This window comes from Rhinolophus sinicus, chromosome X, assembly GCF_036562045.2.
Source record: "Rhinolophus sinicus isolate RSC01 chromosome X, ASM3656204v1, whole genome shotgun sequence".
Taxonomy (NCBI): Eukaryota; Metazoa; Chordata; class Mammalia; order Chiroptera; family Rhinolophidae; genus Rhinolophus; species Rhinolophus sinicus.
In genome coordinates this window covers 24,942,284-24,958,466 of record NC_133768.1, presented here as the reverse complement: position 1 = coordinate 24,958,466, position 16,183 = coordinate 24,942,284, and the positions used below count along the sequence as shown (strand labels likewise).

Sequence of the window (16,183 nt, the reverse complement as noted above, 5' to 3'; positions counted from 1 at the left end):
ACGATGGTACAAAAGTGATACATGTTCAGTAGAAACTGTGCTTCGAATTTTGAATTATGATCTTTTCCTGGGCTTGTGATATGCGGTACAATACCCCCTAGTAATGCTGAGCAGCAGCAACGAGCTGCAGCTCCCAGTTGGCCACACGATCAGGAGGGTAAGCAGCTGATACTCTACAGTGTACTGTGTTGCCAGCATTTTTTGGATATTGGGTTTTTGCATGCCATCATGTCCACAAAACACCCATCTGTGTCTTTTGCTTCTGGTGAGAAGAAAAGGAGGGCAATTCCTCTTGAGATGAAACTCGAGATAATTGCCCACCTGTAGGTTAATGTGTTTTGAGCAGGTTTAAGGTAGTCTGGGCTACTTTAAACCTTAAAGCTATGATGTTTGGTACATTAGGTGTATTAAATGCATTTTTGACTTACGTAACCCCATCGTAAGTCGAGGAGCATCTGTATTCTGTTCGCCATATGCAATGGTCTCCGAGCTTAGTGTTATCTGTCTGACAGCTCATATAATATTTACAGGTTGTTATTCGTAAGGAATTTGAGTTAGCCATAAAGATTTTCACAGCTATGGCAGACATTACAGGTCTCATTCATCACTCTCGTGACCTTCCCCTCTGGAATGTAGCCCATCTGTCTCTGCTGTTGAAATCTTTATGGAAAATCTGCCCATCTTTGAAAGTTTAGTAAGTGATCTTAAAGTTTTCATTGAATCTTTACTTTTGATGTATGCTATAGACATATAAAGCACTATTCTTTTTTTTAATTTAATGTTTTGAAGTGTTAAATTTAACTTGGCCTTTCAGTTAAATGACAGAAAACTTAATGTTGCTACAGGAACTATATGCATCCCATCAAAAGAAAATAGAAGTGTTACAGAAAGCAATTGCAGTGGGGAAATATGATATAGATACATGTACAGTCAGCGTAAATAATTACACAAAAACTGAAACACTGTATTATAACCTTAATTATGACCTTAGGAAGTTAAAAAAAAATGTGGGAATAAGTTTTTCATGAATTTAATATTATAAAGGAAACCCTAAGCAAATTCCATAAATAAATGAATGAAATGGGCTGGTTTGCAGAACAGGAGAGAGGAATGACCAACCCTCGGATGTTCCCCCTCTCTACTTGCATTCTTTTCCTTTCACGCACAACTACTTTCCTTCTATTTGTCCCCTCCTTCAACTTCTGCAATCTAGTTCGGCCTTCACCACTCTTGTGAAATTGCCCTATTGAAATCTCCAGTGATCTTGTGACGAAACACATCTTCCTCTTCTACAGCCTTAGTCCTCGGGAGCCCGTCGGGGCTCAGACCTCACTATGGCTGTCCGTCTTATGTTTCACCCACTTTATTCCGGTTTACGTATTGTTTTTTTTTGGTGGCTTTTCTATTGCCACCACCATTTCAGGGCATTCCCCCAGAATACAGTTCTCTTTTATTTATTTTTTCAGTTCTTTTTTTTTTCCAGTTCTCTTTTAATAGCCTCCTTTCTTTAAAGAGTCCAGTGGGGATGGGGGGGGGGGAGAGTCCAGCCATTTTCATAGCTTCAGCTATCATCCAGTACTTAAGGTCTTGTCCTTTCGCTTGAGTTTCAGTGAAAAGACCCACCTTCCAAATATTTTAACCTAAATATACAATTTTTCTGAATTTTACCTCCAAGCTTATTTATTTCTGCCAATGAAAAAACACCCAGTTGCCTAGTAACTAAGCCTTAGACGTTTAGAGTCATCTGTGACTTCTCACTTTCATTGAACACCAAATTTACTTCTGAACTAATTCTCAAACTCCACTCTCCTACCTCTAATCCATTGCATATAGTACCACAAGAGCAATCTTCTTCTCTTTTCATCATCATAATCCTCTGATTATAAAACAGTCTGTGGCCCTCTATTTCCCATTGTATCAAATATGAACTAATCTGTTCATCATTCATGCTGATGAATAGTAGACAGACGATCTAGCTAAGAATGAAGGATCTGTTCAGCAGATGCCATCGGTCTAAGCAGATGGAAATGTATAAAGAAGTACCATAAGCCTAGGCAGTTAGGTCACGTTCAAAGGCATTTCTCTCTGCATACTTTATGCTATATGTGGCACGTTAATGATAGTTAGGAGTGGGTCCAAGGGTTGAAGACAAATGCTGCCCTGTTGGGGCAGAGAGGTTGATTCTAGGATTACCATCATTCAGACAGCATGCTATAGATATGTGATTACAAACACTATTTGTATGGTGATTAACATTTTGCAAAGCAATTTCACATCTACTGTCTCATTTTATCCTGACAACGTTTGGGAAGGGAGATATCATTATTCCCATTTTGCATATAAGAAAAACAAGGCTCTTATACCAACTATACTTAAATTTTAAAAATTAGAATAATATCTGGCATATATTAGATGCTCAATAAATACTGGTTGACTAAATAAAGAAAAAAGAAAATGAAGGCTTGCTTAATATCATGCAGTGATGGTGGAGTCAGGATTCAAATCCAGTTCTTCTGAATCTGTGTTTTGGACACTTTCCACTTGTTCCAGAGACTTATCAATATGCTGGATTGGACTTTGAGATAGAAAGCCAATATACTGAGTGCCTTTCTGAATTCAGAAGGTTTACAATCTATCATGGGAAGTGGGGGTGTGAGGGGCATGTTCTCAAATAATCCACTGTATCAGGCAGTATATCTAACGTGCCTTGAGATTTATACCAACTAAATGCAACTGACCTGTGGAAAATGGATTTTTCTCTTTCCACCAGGATCAATAAAGAAAGACTCCTACTGGCAGGACTATAATTTGTCTGAAACGCCTTTAAATTGTTCATAGCCTTTAATCAAATAAACATACTTCTAGGAATTTTGCTTAAGGAAATTAACAAAACGTGTGCAAAGATTTATCTACAAAGATGTTCACTGCAGACTTACTTATAAGTGAAAGACTGAAAACAGTTTGTTTGTTTTTTGCACTTTGTCCCTCCCTATTCACTTTCCACATTTCTCTGCCTTGCTCTGGGCCCTGAGAAGTTGATCTGTGTGGGCTGTATGAATGGGATCCCCAGCCCTGTAGCTTTGGATTGGCCTCAGCCAATAGAGCGCCATAGTAGGAAATGGGTAGGAAGACAGAGAATAGTTTGGAATGTTTATTCCCTAGCCTCCCTCCCAGCCTGCTTCCCTGAACCAAAGATCTTGTCACATGACCCTCTTCACCAGTGCACACGAGTTCTTGCTCATTTGGGAGATACTGGGGGCAGGGGAGGGCTCACTTGCTCTGTCCTCTTTCTCCTCCCTTTCTCCTTCCCCCTCACTCCCCATCTCTGTTCTGGTGATGGCTCTGTCTCCTTGCCCCAAAGACCTAGGGGTGGTGATGGCTCTTTTATTATTAATATGACCCCTTGTGATTTCCCTACACCCTGCACAGACCTTTGTGACCAGCCCTTTAACTAAATTCTATTCAACTTACTTAATTTGAATGTGACATGTTTCCTTCCAGGACTCTGAGTGGTACAGTCCCATTATAATACATGTTCATCTAAAACCTGATCTCATTAAATAATAATGTCCTTGGGGGCATGGAACCTCTTTCTCCACCACATCGCACCTGCCCCTACCCCTGCCACCCCATACACATTATGTATGTTCCGTAGATACCAGTTGATTGGTTTTAATGCTAGAATACTAGATGTGCTCATTGGAAAGTATCCTCAGAGACTGTAATTAAGTACAAAGTAGCAGGAACTGCGTCTGTCTTATTCACTACATTAGCACCAGCACTTTGCACAGTACCTAGTACATAGTAGGTGCTCTGTAAAAATGTGTTGCATAATGAGTGAAGTGATGTTAGGTATTGTTTTGTTTCTTTAGGAATTAGGGCTCTGTTTTTCTCTTTCAGATGAAAATAGGTCTCACCTTAGCCCTTTGGAAATTAGCTTCTCCAAAGTGATCAGATGATTTAATGTAGACATCTAAAACAGAACCAGTGGTGGCGGTTACAGATCATAGGGACATAGATTTTGACCAGAATAAGAGGAAGCTGTTGCTAATCATCACTAAAGCTACAGGAAATTCAAAAGAGCCACTCCCCCCCACCCCGCCCCCAGAATCTGGTGACAATAAAGCTGTTCAAGCAGCTCCTGGAAAATAATTTGGTGGATTTGGTGGAAATCGTGTAGAGGGTAAATTTAGATATCAGACGTAGTTTAGAGAACTCAGACTAGGTGACATTACAATCCCTTTTAAGACATATTTATTAAACATACAAACGAAACAGAAGCAGACTCATAGACACAGAGAACATTTTGATGGTTGCAAGATGGAAGGGGCATTGATGGATGGATGAAAGAGGGAAAGGGATTAAGAAGTACAAATTGGCTATTATAAAATAGTCACGGGGATGTAGGGTACAGCATCAGGAATATAGTCAATAATATTGTAATAAGTATGTATGGTATCAGATGGGTACTGGATTTATCATGGTGATCACTTCATAAGTTATATAATAGTCAAATCACTAGGCTGTAGACCTGAAACTAATATAATGTTGAATGTCAACTATAATTGAAAAATAATTATTTCAAAAAAGTACTTATTTACTCAGTTGTTTGGCAAATATATATAAACTACCTGTTGTGTACCACACATGATAAAATAGAATAATGTACAAAGACTAAACAGACCTGGTTGTAACCCCAGATGCACTTTTTTTATTCAGGAATATTGGGGAACAGTGTGTTTCTCCAGGGCCCATCAGCTCCAGGTCATTGTCCTTCAATCTAGTTGTGGGCAGCTCAGCTCCAAGTCCAGTCGCCGTTTTCAATCTTTAGTTGCAGGGGGCGCAGCCCACCATCCCATGTGGGAATTGAACCCGCAACCTTGTTGTTAAGAGCTTGCGCTCTAACCAACTGAGCCATCCGGTCGCCTCCTGGATGCACTGTTTACTAGCTGTATGACCAGGGTTAGTTTACTGATCATTTCTGAGCCTCAATGTCTTCATGTGTAAAAGGAATCACATGACTTCATAAGGTATTTGGGGGAGGGGGTTACATTAGGGAGCATAAAGTGCTCCTTAGTAGACATGCAACATGTTTGTTTTCTCCATTTCCTGAATCATCTGACTTCAGTTTGGGTAACAAATCAAAATTAGGATCTAACACTTACAGACCTAGGATGTTAGACGTGCTACTCCATGTGGATCTTAACTGTTTCATCATCTGCAAAATGAAAATAATAATACCTACCTCACAGGTCATGATGAGTATCAAATAAGCTACTTGAGGTAATTATTCAGGCACATAAGAGGTTTTTCTCCCCCCACACACCTGCTCTAGATCACGCATTCTCAATGGGAGCAATATGGCCCCCAAGGTGGTGAAAATTGGTTCCTGGGAGACAAAAAGAAAATCTTACTTTTTTATGTAAAGCACAGATACATATAAAATACATAAAAAGCTATACAATACAGTGATACCTCGGTTTTCAAACATAATCCTTTCTGGAAGACCGTTCGAGTTCTGAAACATTCGAAAAGCAAGGCACGGTTTCCCCATAGAAAGCAATGCAAAATGGATTAATCCATTCCAGACCTTTCAAATCAACCCCTAAAACTGCAAATTTAGCGTGAATTTTACTATCTAATGCTACCATAGATCCATAAAATTTACGGTGTTCATAAACAGAAATGTTCGTCAACGGAGACATTAAAAAACCGAGGTACCGGTATTTTCTGTGGTATTAAAATGTCATGGGGCATAGGGAGATGAGGAAAAAATGTCTAAAAAGGTACCTGAGGAGGGGGGTAGGGGCGATAGTGGGAAAGAGGTCATCGCTCTACACTAGTTAGAATGTGTCCATAAAACCATCCCTGGAATTTGCATAATTCTGAGGAACAAGGGGCCAGGGGCTAGTCAATCTTCCCTAACACCTTTTTTTTAACTCCATAGGTGAGGTTTCTCGTCTGTCTCCAGGGAATGCTATATTATTTCTTTTTATAATCCGACTCCACTTTTTTGGGGACACAACTAGGTTATCAAACTCTAAATCCACCAAATATAAGAAAAGTAGAAAGATTAATGACCATACATGGGTCTGAATTCCAGAGAGTGCTCTTTTGGCACAGTTTGAATAACATTAGCATTCTTTTTAATTTTCTGGTTAGGCCCCTGTGTGGATTAAAATACGGCTTAACACCGGGGTGCATCACTTTGGCACATTCTGTTCGTCATGCATTACAAAATGGTTGAAATAAGAACTTCTTCTAAACAAAGTGTGTTTTAGTGGCCTGTGTTTGTGATTTTCAAAACCACCTTGGGCACGATATTGAATCCTGTTAGAGGGAGGAAAAGCATTTGAAGGTAGAATTGCTACCCTTTCTTGCTCTTAATAACAAACTGCAAGGGGAAAATCAGAGGTTGGTTTTGGAATAAATAAATAAACTCAAGTGTAGTTTGCTATTTAACTTCAGTAGCCAATAAACCCCCACGGTGCTGGTGCCACATGATAATGAATGATTTTTACACTCGAGAATCTGAATCACAAACCTGCATTGGAATTTCACAGTGGCTACAGGAACATCTGTATAAGAAAATACGAAAGGGCAGCACAGCCTCATATAAAAACCATTTGCCAATAAATCCGCTTTGGATGGACTACTAAAAATGGACACATCCGGCATAAAAGATGTGTGTGTCTATTCCGTAGGCTAGCTTTGTGAAGGATGGCAAGCTTCCACTGGTACACTGAGATAAGAAACAGCTGTTGTTGGCGTCGGCACTCCTGCAAGAAATGAAATGATAATTCTGGGACAGCCTTATGAGAGTTACCATACATTTGATCAACTTGAAATATATGCAAGACCAGAATTATGTGGCAGTCTCCAACAAAATTGCCAATAACCCTTTCACAATCTCTTGAGAAGGAGCACTGAATCCAATCACAGAGAACCATCGTCCGATTGTGTTATTTCTAAAGCAAGGAGTTCCAGTGTGTGTGTCTGTGGTGGTGATGAAGCAGGGGAGAAATGGGAGAAGGCCTTTGTTATTTTCCTTTTTTTTTTTTTTTTCTTGCATCGAGGACATTTTTAGCATAAAATTTCAGGGTTTCAAGTGATGACTGCAAAGCAGTTACTTAGGTGCGTTTGTAATCTGTGAGTCAAAGAGCAAAACACATCTTTCAGCACCAAAAATTCACTGAATCTTACTGTTGGACCTATTGGATAGCTACACATAAGGACAAAAGACTTTTTCAAAAATTAACAATTTTTATATACAATTTATATACGCTACAAAAAATTAAGAACTCCAATTATAAAAGCTTAAAATTTCATATTGCTCTGGAACTTAAAAATTGTTTAGGATATTCTTTTTCAATCCTTTCAACGATTTACTTCAAGCATATTCTGATGACGCTACTCTGGCATTTCAATGGATTATTTTGCCTTTTAATGTTTAATCATGCAAAGTCAACAATAGGTACCCGGTGTATGTCTAGCCATTAGCTCAGCTAGGCACCATTGCTTTTTCTCCATCTCTTGCTAAATTTTCTGCTTTAAGGTTGTTCTTTTCAGGCAGACAGCCCCTCTGCCAGGTCTGGCAGCTAGCAGACCTCTCAAGAACACTTCTCTCTGAGAGATGCTTAGGAATAATATAGGAAATCCGAATGACTCTTCTGCTACCAGAATACACTCAGCATCCTCCGAGACAGAAAGACTTTGGCCCGAAGGCTCTCTGGCATTGTCGTCTTCTTTTTATGATGCTGTGATGTTGTTTAGCTTTTGAAAAAAAATGAGGTATGACTGACATACATTATGTTAGTTTCGGGTGTACAGGATAATGATTCGATGTTTGTATACAGCACAATGCATCTAGTTAACATTGTCACCATTACGATGCTGTGATTTTAAGAAGAGTGTGCACTGAGCAGCCAGGAGCTCTGATTTCTGGTTCTCCACCTTGTTTCCTGCTAGAGAGACCTTGGGTTTTCAGGTATCCATAACATCAGACTGCCCAGGTAGGTCAGGGAGTCCAGCCTAAGTTCTCAAATCTGGTCTTATTTGCTCTGTGAGCTCACTTGGACAAGAGAACTGTATCCTAGAGAAGAAAAATGGACAAGAGGAGAGTAGGGCAGAGAATAAGAAAGGCAGTGTGGAGAGGAATAGCAAAAGGGCAGAGAGAGATTTAAGGCAAGGGACTACTTCAAAATAGCAGATAAATGTCTTTTTTCCCCCATACTAAAAACCTGTCTGCCAAAATGAGAGGGAATAATTAGCGGCTAGATACAAATCCACGTTCTCTATCTTTTGAATGACATATCTCCAAGGTACAAAGCAGCGTGTCTGGTTGAAGGCTGGTGATTCAATCCCTCTATTATCCTATATGAAACAAAGAATCTGTAGTTGAATTACCCTTAAGTTGTCTGGCAGTAGGTGAAGTTAACTTTTATCAGAAGCTGTTCTTTCATATTATACAGTGTAGTCAAGGATATATTAGTTTTGACGTTTTGTTACATCTCAATACATTGTGGAGTGAATTTACTGTGAGACTAATTTAGAAGGGAGCTTTTCATAGGAGGAAATAATGGCCAGCATCAGCTGTGCCTCAAATTATAAGCAGGATAAAACTTCAGGAAAAAAATGGACATTCACATGAAATTGCTAGGTGTTAATAAGAATGCTTCTTATATTTGTATTCCTCATGGTATTCTGTGTCTCTTAGAACTCCAGTTTCTTAAAACACTATTCGGGAGGAAGATTTTATTGTTGAGGAAATGTTTTGGTGCCTCCTAACATGATTATTTTGTCTTAAAGAAAGAAAAAAAACATCAGATTAAACAGTATATGAAAGGTATTTTTAGAGTTCAGCTTGGGGGGGAGGGGAACCTACAATTTAAGCATTTAAAACACAGTGTAAAGATGATTGATTTGACTAACGTACAATAAAGTCATTATAAAGTGAATTCCCCGTACATGAAATTTAATTCCACCTATAGGATTCATCACTCATCAAAGAAGTTTTATTACACTCTGGTACCAGGTGCCATTTTCTCACTTTTTTTTACCTTTTCTAATAAGATCATGCTGGTCAGCTGACATTTTGAGGTACCAATTAAACATATAGTCGGTAAATGAAATCGGTAAAAGCCAAGTAAAGAGAAAAACAAACATATCAGAAGGATAAGTGTAGTACTTTTGCTTCAATAACTTGGAATATAAATATATCACAGAGGGATGTTTCAGCTGCTAAACTAATAAAACCCAGTCAATCAAATAGTAAAAGATATCAAGAAGCAGCAACAGGAAGTATTATAAGACAAGCACCCAATGGAGACACATAAGAGAAAACCCGTCAGTTTACTCATTCACTTCCTTATCTGTTCTATAGGTATAGCAGCGGAACATTTTTTTCTTTGCATTTATCTTTGTGCCTGAATGAGTTCAATTTCACTTAGATTAGGACAGAAACTTCAGAACAGCCGGTTAATCCATCCTGTCTTCATGGGCAACTGAGCAAACAGACCAATATCAGTGTAAAATTGTAATTCTGGAGATTAATGTTGTCTTTCCTGTTTGCCATGAACTTGACCTCCATGCCTCTTCTTTTTCCTTTTTCAGCTTCTGTCCAGGGTCCCTGGGAGAGAGCCATCTCGCCAAACAAAGTGCCCTACTATATCAAGTAAGTTGGAAACATGACATTCTTTAAGGAGCATTTATTGTGGCTGATCTGTATATTCACAAATGAATTTTTTAGGAAGCTTAGATAATCAACTCATGCTTAAATTACAACTGAAAATTTGCTGATGCAATAGGGAGCTGCCTTTAGGAAAAATCCATTTAATGCAGTGATGTGTTGTGTTTTGTGATCAGAGGTGGAGTGAAATTTTCACACTAAAACAAAAAGCTGCAGATAACATTCCTGGTAGTGGAAGTGAATATTTACAAGAACAATTTAATATATTGAGGGGTTTTCCCACATTTCTTCTTCAGACAAAGATGGAAGACTTCTGCAGCTATATGTACACAAACTGTTTTAGGTGAATAAATACTTCATGAACCCAAAAGGCAGTGAGCAGCAATCCTGGATTTGTGGAGCTGAGGTGTTCAATATATAGCACTCAGCATTTTTCATATAATAACAAAATGATACTGTTTTCTGAGGCCGTTTGTGTCAGTCAAAGGAATACAGGTGCTTAAAAACACCTTCTGCAGCATGCTGTATGAAATATAAATTATGATACATTGGGTCAACATGGAAGAGAGAGACTAGGGGATGTGGAGTTATTATGATACCTTAACAGTTTCTCATCAATTGTGTGAGTCCAACTTAAATTTAAACTTTGAATCGACTACCACAACGACAATTGAAATTAATCGGATTCATGAAATAGTCTTCAATACCAACTAAAGTCTTTGAACTTGCTTCTGCCATGAGTGTGACTAAAAATGTTAAATGTTTGTCCATTTTTTTGGCCTGCCATCTTTTATCGAGTCTGTTTTTATTCTTCCACTGCCCATCAATTCTTCATAATTTAGTTCTAAAGCAGAAACAGCAGTCTTAGATCTTCATTACTGCAGTTCTCAAGAAATTTGATTTCATGCCTCAATTTTGTTAGAAGAATGGGGGTGAGGGGACTCTCTTGGCTCTTCAAGGAGAGACACATCCTTTAAAAAAAGTTTGTCTTATTAAATTTTTCCAGATAAGATATCTCTTAACTTTAAAAATTCTCCTTTAATATACTTTGATCTTGCTTTTTAATTCTCTTATTTTTAAATTTTATTGTTTGTTATACAGAATTATTAATTTAGTCACTCTAAATATTTTAAATACCTATTTTAATCACCTGTTTTATTGAATAATTTGTTGATTTAGACATGCACTGTATTGCTTGCATCCACTATATATTTTACGGAACCATTTTATTCAAACTCTCCCCAGACATCTTCTATATCAATATCTTCAATCATGACAAATTTTCGTTTCTGACTAAGATGTCTGAGACATACTACTTCATTTGTAAAGCTCTCACTTTATCCAATCTTCATAAGCTGAAATAAAGATTCTTGTGGGCAAGGTTTTAGGACCACCTGAGAATCCAAGACATCTTTAAGTTATTATTCTCCAAATCATTACTTGTTTGGGGCTCATTAAAAGTCTCCTGGAGGTTTCAGAATCCACCCCTGCCCTCCCTTCTGCCACCCACTCCCCCAGTCCTACCCATTCTTTTCTTAAATCCTTAAATATTTGTCTTCTCCCTGATGTTACACCTACTACAGAAGATCTCAGTGCCTTGCTGGGGGGAAGTGAAAAGGAATTCAGACGAAAAAAAAAAAAAGCAGGATACAAATGCCAGAAAAGCTGTAATCCCCCCTGTAAATTAATCTCTTGCTGTTCCTCTGTGGAATCAGCAGCTGCTCTCTACTTGTCTTCCTGTTGGTCCAAGGCTCCTTCACCAACTTGAAGATCTTAGTAGCAGTATTGGTAAGGGCACAGATCTGGAAATAAGAAAACACGTTGCGTACAGCGGGGTTTAAGTCCCTCGTGAAGATTCTCGTGATCCAAACGCAACGTGTTAATTGATTGTGTGGCCTTGAGCAAGTCACTTAACCTATACAAACCTTGGTTTCTCATTTATAAAATAAGGTCCATTTATTTATTTATTTATTTATTTATTTATTTATTTATTTATTATTGGGGAACATTGGGGGACAGTGTGTTTCTCCAGGGCCCATCAGCTCCAAGTCGTTGTCCTTCAATCTAATTGTGGAGGGCGCAGCTCAGCTCCAAGTCCAGTTGATGTTTTCAATCTTTAATTGTAGAGGGCATAGCCCACCATCCCATGGCGGGAATTGAACTGGCAACCTTGTTGTTAAGAGCTCGCGTTCTAACCAACTGAGCCATCCAGCCGCCCTAAGGTCCTTTTCAGCTCGAAGAATCAATGAGTATGACTCATTACATTGTCTTGTCTAAATTCAAAAACCTAAGCTCTCACCTTTTTTTCAGGTTTATCTTCATTTTTTAAATTCTTTATTTTACTTATTAACATAATATAAATCCTCAGTTTTAAAAAAATAGGAATTCTATTTTTCCACTGTTTAATTAGCTTCAGATATGACCTCTCAACCCACTCCAATTTTGCCAGGTACCTATTCAAAGAGCTCAAATCTTGGTGTATAATTTAGGACTATAATTCTTCCTAGTTTAATGGTAAGAGACATAAAACCATAGACAGGAAAACTTAGTAGAAAGGTGAGTATAAAGACCTTAAAAGTCTCTGAGGTGATCAATTCCTTGGAATGAGGAATTACGTAATTCCCCAAAGATATCTCTGAAACTTTATGCAAATCAATAATTTCTATAATTTAATCTATTTGAAAATAGGGGTTATATAATTTCTCAAATATACATCTAAACTATTAAGCTGGAATATAGGGAGAACACATGTTCAGAAAATGTACATTGAAAAGATTATTAATGTCATTTGTAATTTATTCCACATTACTGTTGTCTAAGATATTCTATTAATAGTACATTACTTTGATGTACAAGGTTCAGTAGACTTCATGCACTGGCAAATGCCATGCATAATTTGAGATGCCTTGTTGATCCACAAATAACAATTATGATAAATTTATCATGACATTATTTCAACCAGTCCCCATTTTTCCTCTTTCTTATCTTGTCTGTCTTGCCTTACAGTCAAGAGTTTTTATTAGGTTGGTGCAAAAGTAATTGCAGTTTAAAAAGTCAAAAATAATTGCAAAAACCGCAATTACCTTTACACCAACCTAATAGTACAATACCACATGCTTCTAGCTGCAAAGCCACGTGTCTTTTTCTGGACTTTTTTTAATGCTCTATAGTTTTCTCCTTTTCAATGCTGGGAGAAAATGATCATCTAAATAATAAGAGGTTTCTACACCAGTAGCACAATTCCAGTTAGTTTATAAGTTGTGCACTCATGTAAGTCATTAACAACGTCTTCTACTCTAGATTGCAAATCAGACAGTGTTTATGCCTGCATCCTGACACCAGCTTTTCATATGAAGCTAAGAACCTTGATTTTGATACTGCGGCCTACATGTTTGTCTAGTTTATTAGTCCATAGCATACATCATTGTTACAGTTTTCATATTCCGTCTCCCTTGGGGCTCTTTTATTCCTGCCAGCATCTCTTTCAGGTTATTTGATTACAGCTTTCATTGCCACTGAAAAAATAATCACCAACAATGTTCAACCTGTTACGACTGCCTTTTCCACTCTCTGCCATTTTGTAGTTTTTTGGCCTACTGTCAAACTCATGAAAATTTCAATATAATCGCCTTTAACCAGCTGCTGCATTCTGTTAAGAGTTCTTTCACCTTTTTATGTTACATACTCCCATATGGGTAAACCAAATGGAGCCAAGAGCTGGGACGCTCGCGCTTTCTTAATCAGTTAGAGAATTATTCTTCTGTATTCTGGACTGTCAAAAGAATTTAGGAACCTACACTTGCACGCAGTATGTTCCTGCAGAGATGACATAATAAGAGCATAAGAAATAGCACACTGGGTTAGAGCAACAGGGCAACTAGCCCAGAACTCTGACCCAGATGCAGGCACCAATGGCTGTTTTGTCAATTAACCTAGTAATTTTCATTTTTAAAAATTAGGATGCCTTGTAAATCAGTTGGCATTGAGTATATCCAATGATTTCTTAAACTTTTCTCATTCTCCATTTCAGCCTTGTCTTAGGTATATAAGTTCTATGAATCAACTGATTTCTATATAAATACATAGAGGTATATTTCATTTTCTCTTTAATCTACATCCTTTAATCTCAAGGGATGGCCCCAATTAAGTGCTGTGAAATTAGGTGAATACAATTATATGTACCCAACATAGATTTTAATCTCACATCCCCTCACTAACCCCTTTTCATTTTCATCTTCCCAGTCTGAGAAATTCTAATCCTTTTTAGGCTTTTAGTCTGTCCTTGAATGAAAAGTAAGCGTTCCCCTTGATCATCTTAGTTGCTTTTCCTGGATCTTTTCCAGCTGCTATATCTTCCTTGGGATGTTGTGATGGGAATGGCCCAAATACTGGTTATTAAATTTGTTAGCATTGTCTCTACTCTCCACTCACTCATGAAGAAAGTAAATGCTATTTGTTGTCTCCCATTGGTGCAGAAATGGAGAAACCAATTGAGGTCATAACCTGTTCTACATACATTAGTTCTAGCTGAAGGTTGGTGTGCTGCTACTTTTCTGTAATACCGGCTGAAGTGTTTGACCTTATATTTCTGTCAGTTGTCCCTTAGAAAGGATTTGATTTTTAGAGAAGCCGGTCCTTCCCTCCTTTAGAGACACTGCATTTGCCAAATATTGGGAGGCATTCACTAATGAAACTCAGTAGTAAACCTGCTGACTCAATCCCCAGTAATGCATTTCATCAGGTTCCCTTTCTAAATATCTCTGAAGCACTTCACGGAAGAGTGAAAACTGGAGTTCTGGGGAACATGCTAACCGTTCAGCTTTTTATATGCAATGATCAAGAAGCAACTAGTGTCCAAAGGAGTGTCTATCTTTTCCTGAGAGTTATTTTGGATGTCGTATACAGTACCATAGAGGTTGTCTTAATGACCTTGATTGACCCTTGTCTCTGCTCTCGATCCCAGGCATGTTTCTACAGCCACCTATTTCATCTCAGTTGCTCACAACATTCTGGGGGTTCCTGCTTAGTAAAACACAATATAAAACCTCCCTGGCTGAAGCCAACAGTCTCTTCCATCAACATTTTTACTATTGCTGTGTCTGCTGCCCAAATTGCTGGTTGGAGTTCTTACTCTCCTGTGTTCTGGTGGCTACCATTTCTATGGCTCTACTAGTACAAGTATTTGACTCTCTGCATAGAATTGTGGTCATCTTCCTAGACTCACCTTTTGGTGTCTGTATCTTCTTGTATCCTCTTGGTCTACTTTGAATTAAACTGATGACTCTTGCTCCGATTATAAGTAGCCATGCTCCCTAACATCAGTAGCACCTGAATTTTGGCACCATCTGCCTCCATACCATATTGCCCCTATTTCTACATTCTGGGCAATTTTTTAGATTCCAAATTCATCCCATATTGAAAGCATATCTTGCCCTCATTCTCGTTCCACCTCCCTTTTATTTGTGCCAGGAGTTGCTCTGATTCAAGTTTTGGTTAGTCTATTTGTTCCTTTGAGCTATTGATTGCTATTTCAGTACCTGTATTTATAGAGAGAGGGAGCAGCGGTTAGCTATGTCTCAGCTTTAACACCAATCAGTGTGCTAAATATCTGTGCTGGCCAGTTTGCATTGGATACATCTTTTGAGAATGAGATGGACTCTTATTAGAAAGAACACTGGATTATGATATCCAACTCAGAAAACATTCCCTGTATCTCCTTCCTGATACCTCACTGTTCTAAGAATGGTATTAGTCTTCTGACATTCAGTTTGAACATTGGTTGAGATTGGCAGAGGTTTTCTTAGTTTTTATTACAAGATCAAGACCTTATATAGTATATAATTTTGTGCTATTTCTGGTAAGTTCCCTCAAATGCATCTTATAGCAGCTGACAAGAAAATATGAAATAGCAGAAATAGTAAACAGACCAGGCATCAGAAGATTTGTAGTTCCAGCGTTGCTATTAACTAGCTGGTTGATCAAAGGTGAATCACATATTCTCTGGGCCTCAGTTTCTCCATCTGTCATCTAAAGGAGCTGAATCACATGATATCACAAGTCATTTCCTGTCCTGACATTCTCTGATTTTATAAATGTTGACTTTGAAATAGAAATTGTTTGCAACAGTTTTCCAGAGGAGTGAAAATGAGTCTTCATATTGCCCTTGAGGATTCTTATTGCACCATCAATCTTATCAGAATAGAAAGGACAAATAATGTTAAACCTTTTACTTAACTGTTTAGCATCACTGATAACAGGAAGTGAATGTAACAGAGAATCAGCTGTCTAATTTTAGCTGTCAGTCTTTGAGGAAACTGGTGAATATCTCTGGGTGATTAAATTTGTGAAATTGCTGCCAAAAGCCTGGTGCTCTGACTTTTCAAAAGGCTTTTAGTACACAAAGATAACCCAGAGGTCAGTCTTCTCTACCCTGCTTTCTCCTCCACAGTTTGATGGTTCCAAAGGTCACATTAGCTGAGTCTCATTATGCTCTGG

General features: G+C 38.2%; 1 protein-coding gene across 9 annotated transcripts in view; it reads left to right on the top strand.

Moving 5' to 3' along the window:
* DMD (dystrophin) overlaps positions 1–16,183 on the top strand; it is a 2,125,071-nt gene that overhangs the window by 1,903,296 nt on the left and 205,592 nt on the right. For all 9 annotated transcript variants that reach the window (XM_074323908.1, XM_074323912.1, XM_074323913.1 and 6 more), the window contains one exon: positions 9,613–9,673. In XM_074323908.1, the coding sequence (XP_074180009.1) occupies positions 9,613–9,673 (61 nt within the window). The remainder of the gene's footprint in view (positions 1–9,612; positions 9,674–16,183) is intronic.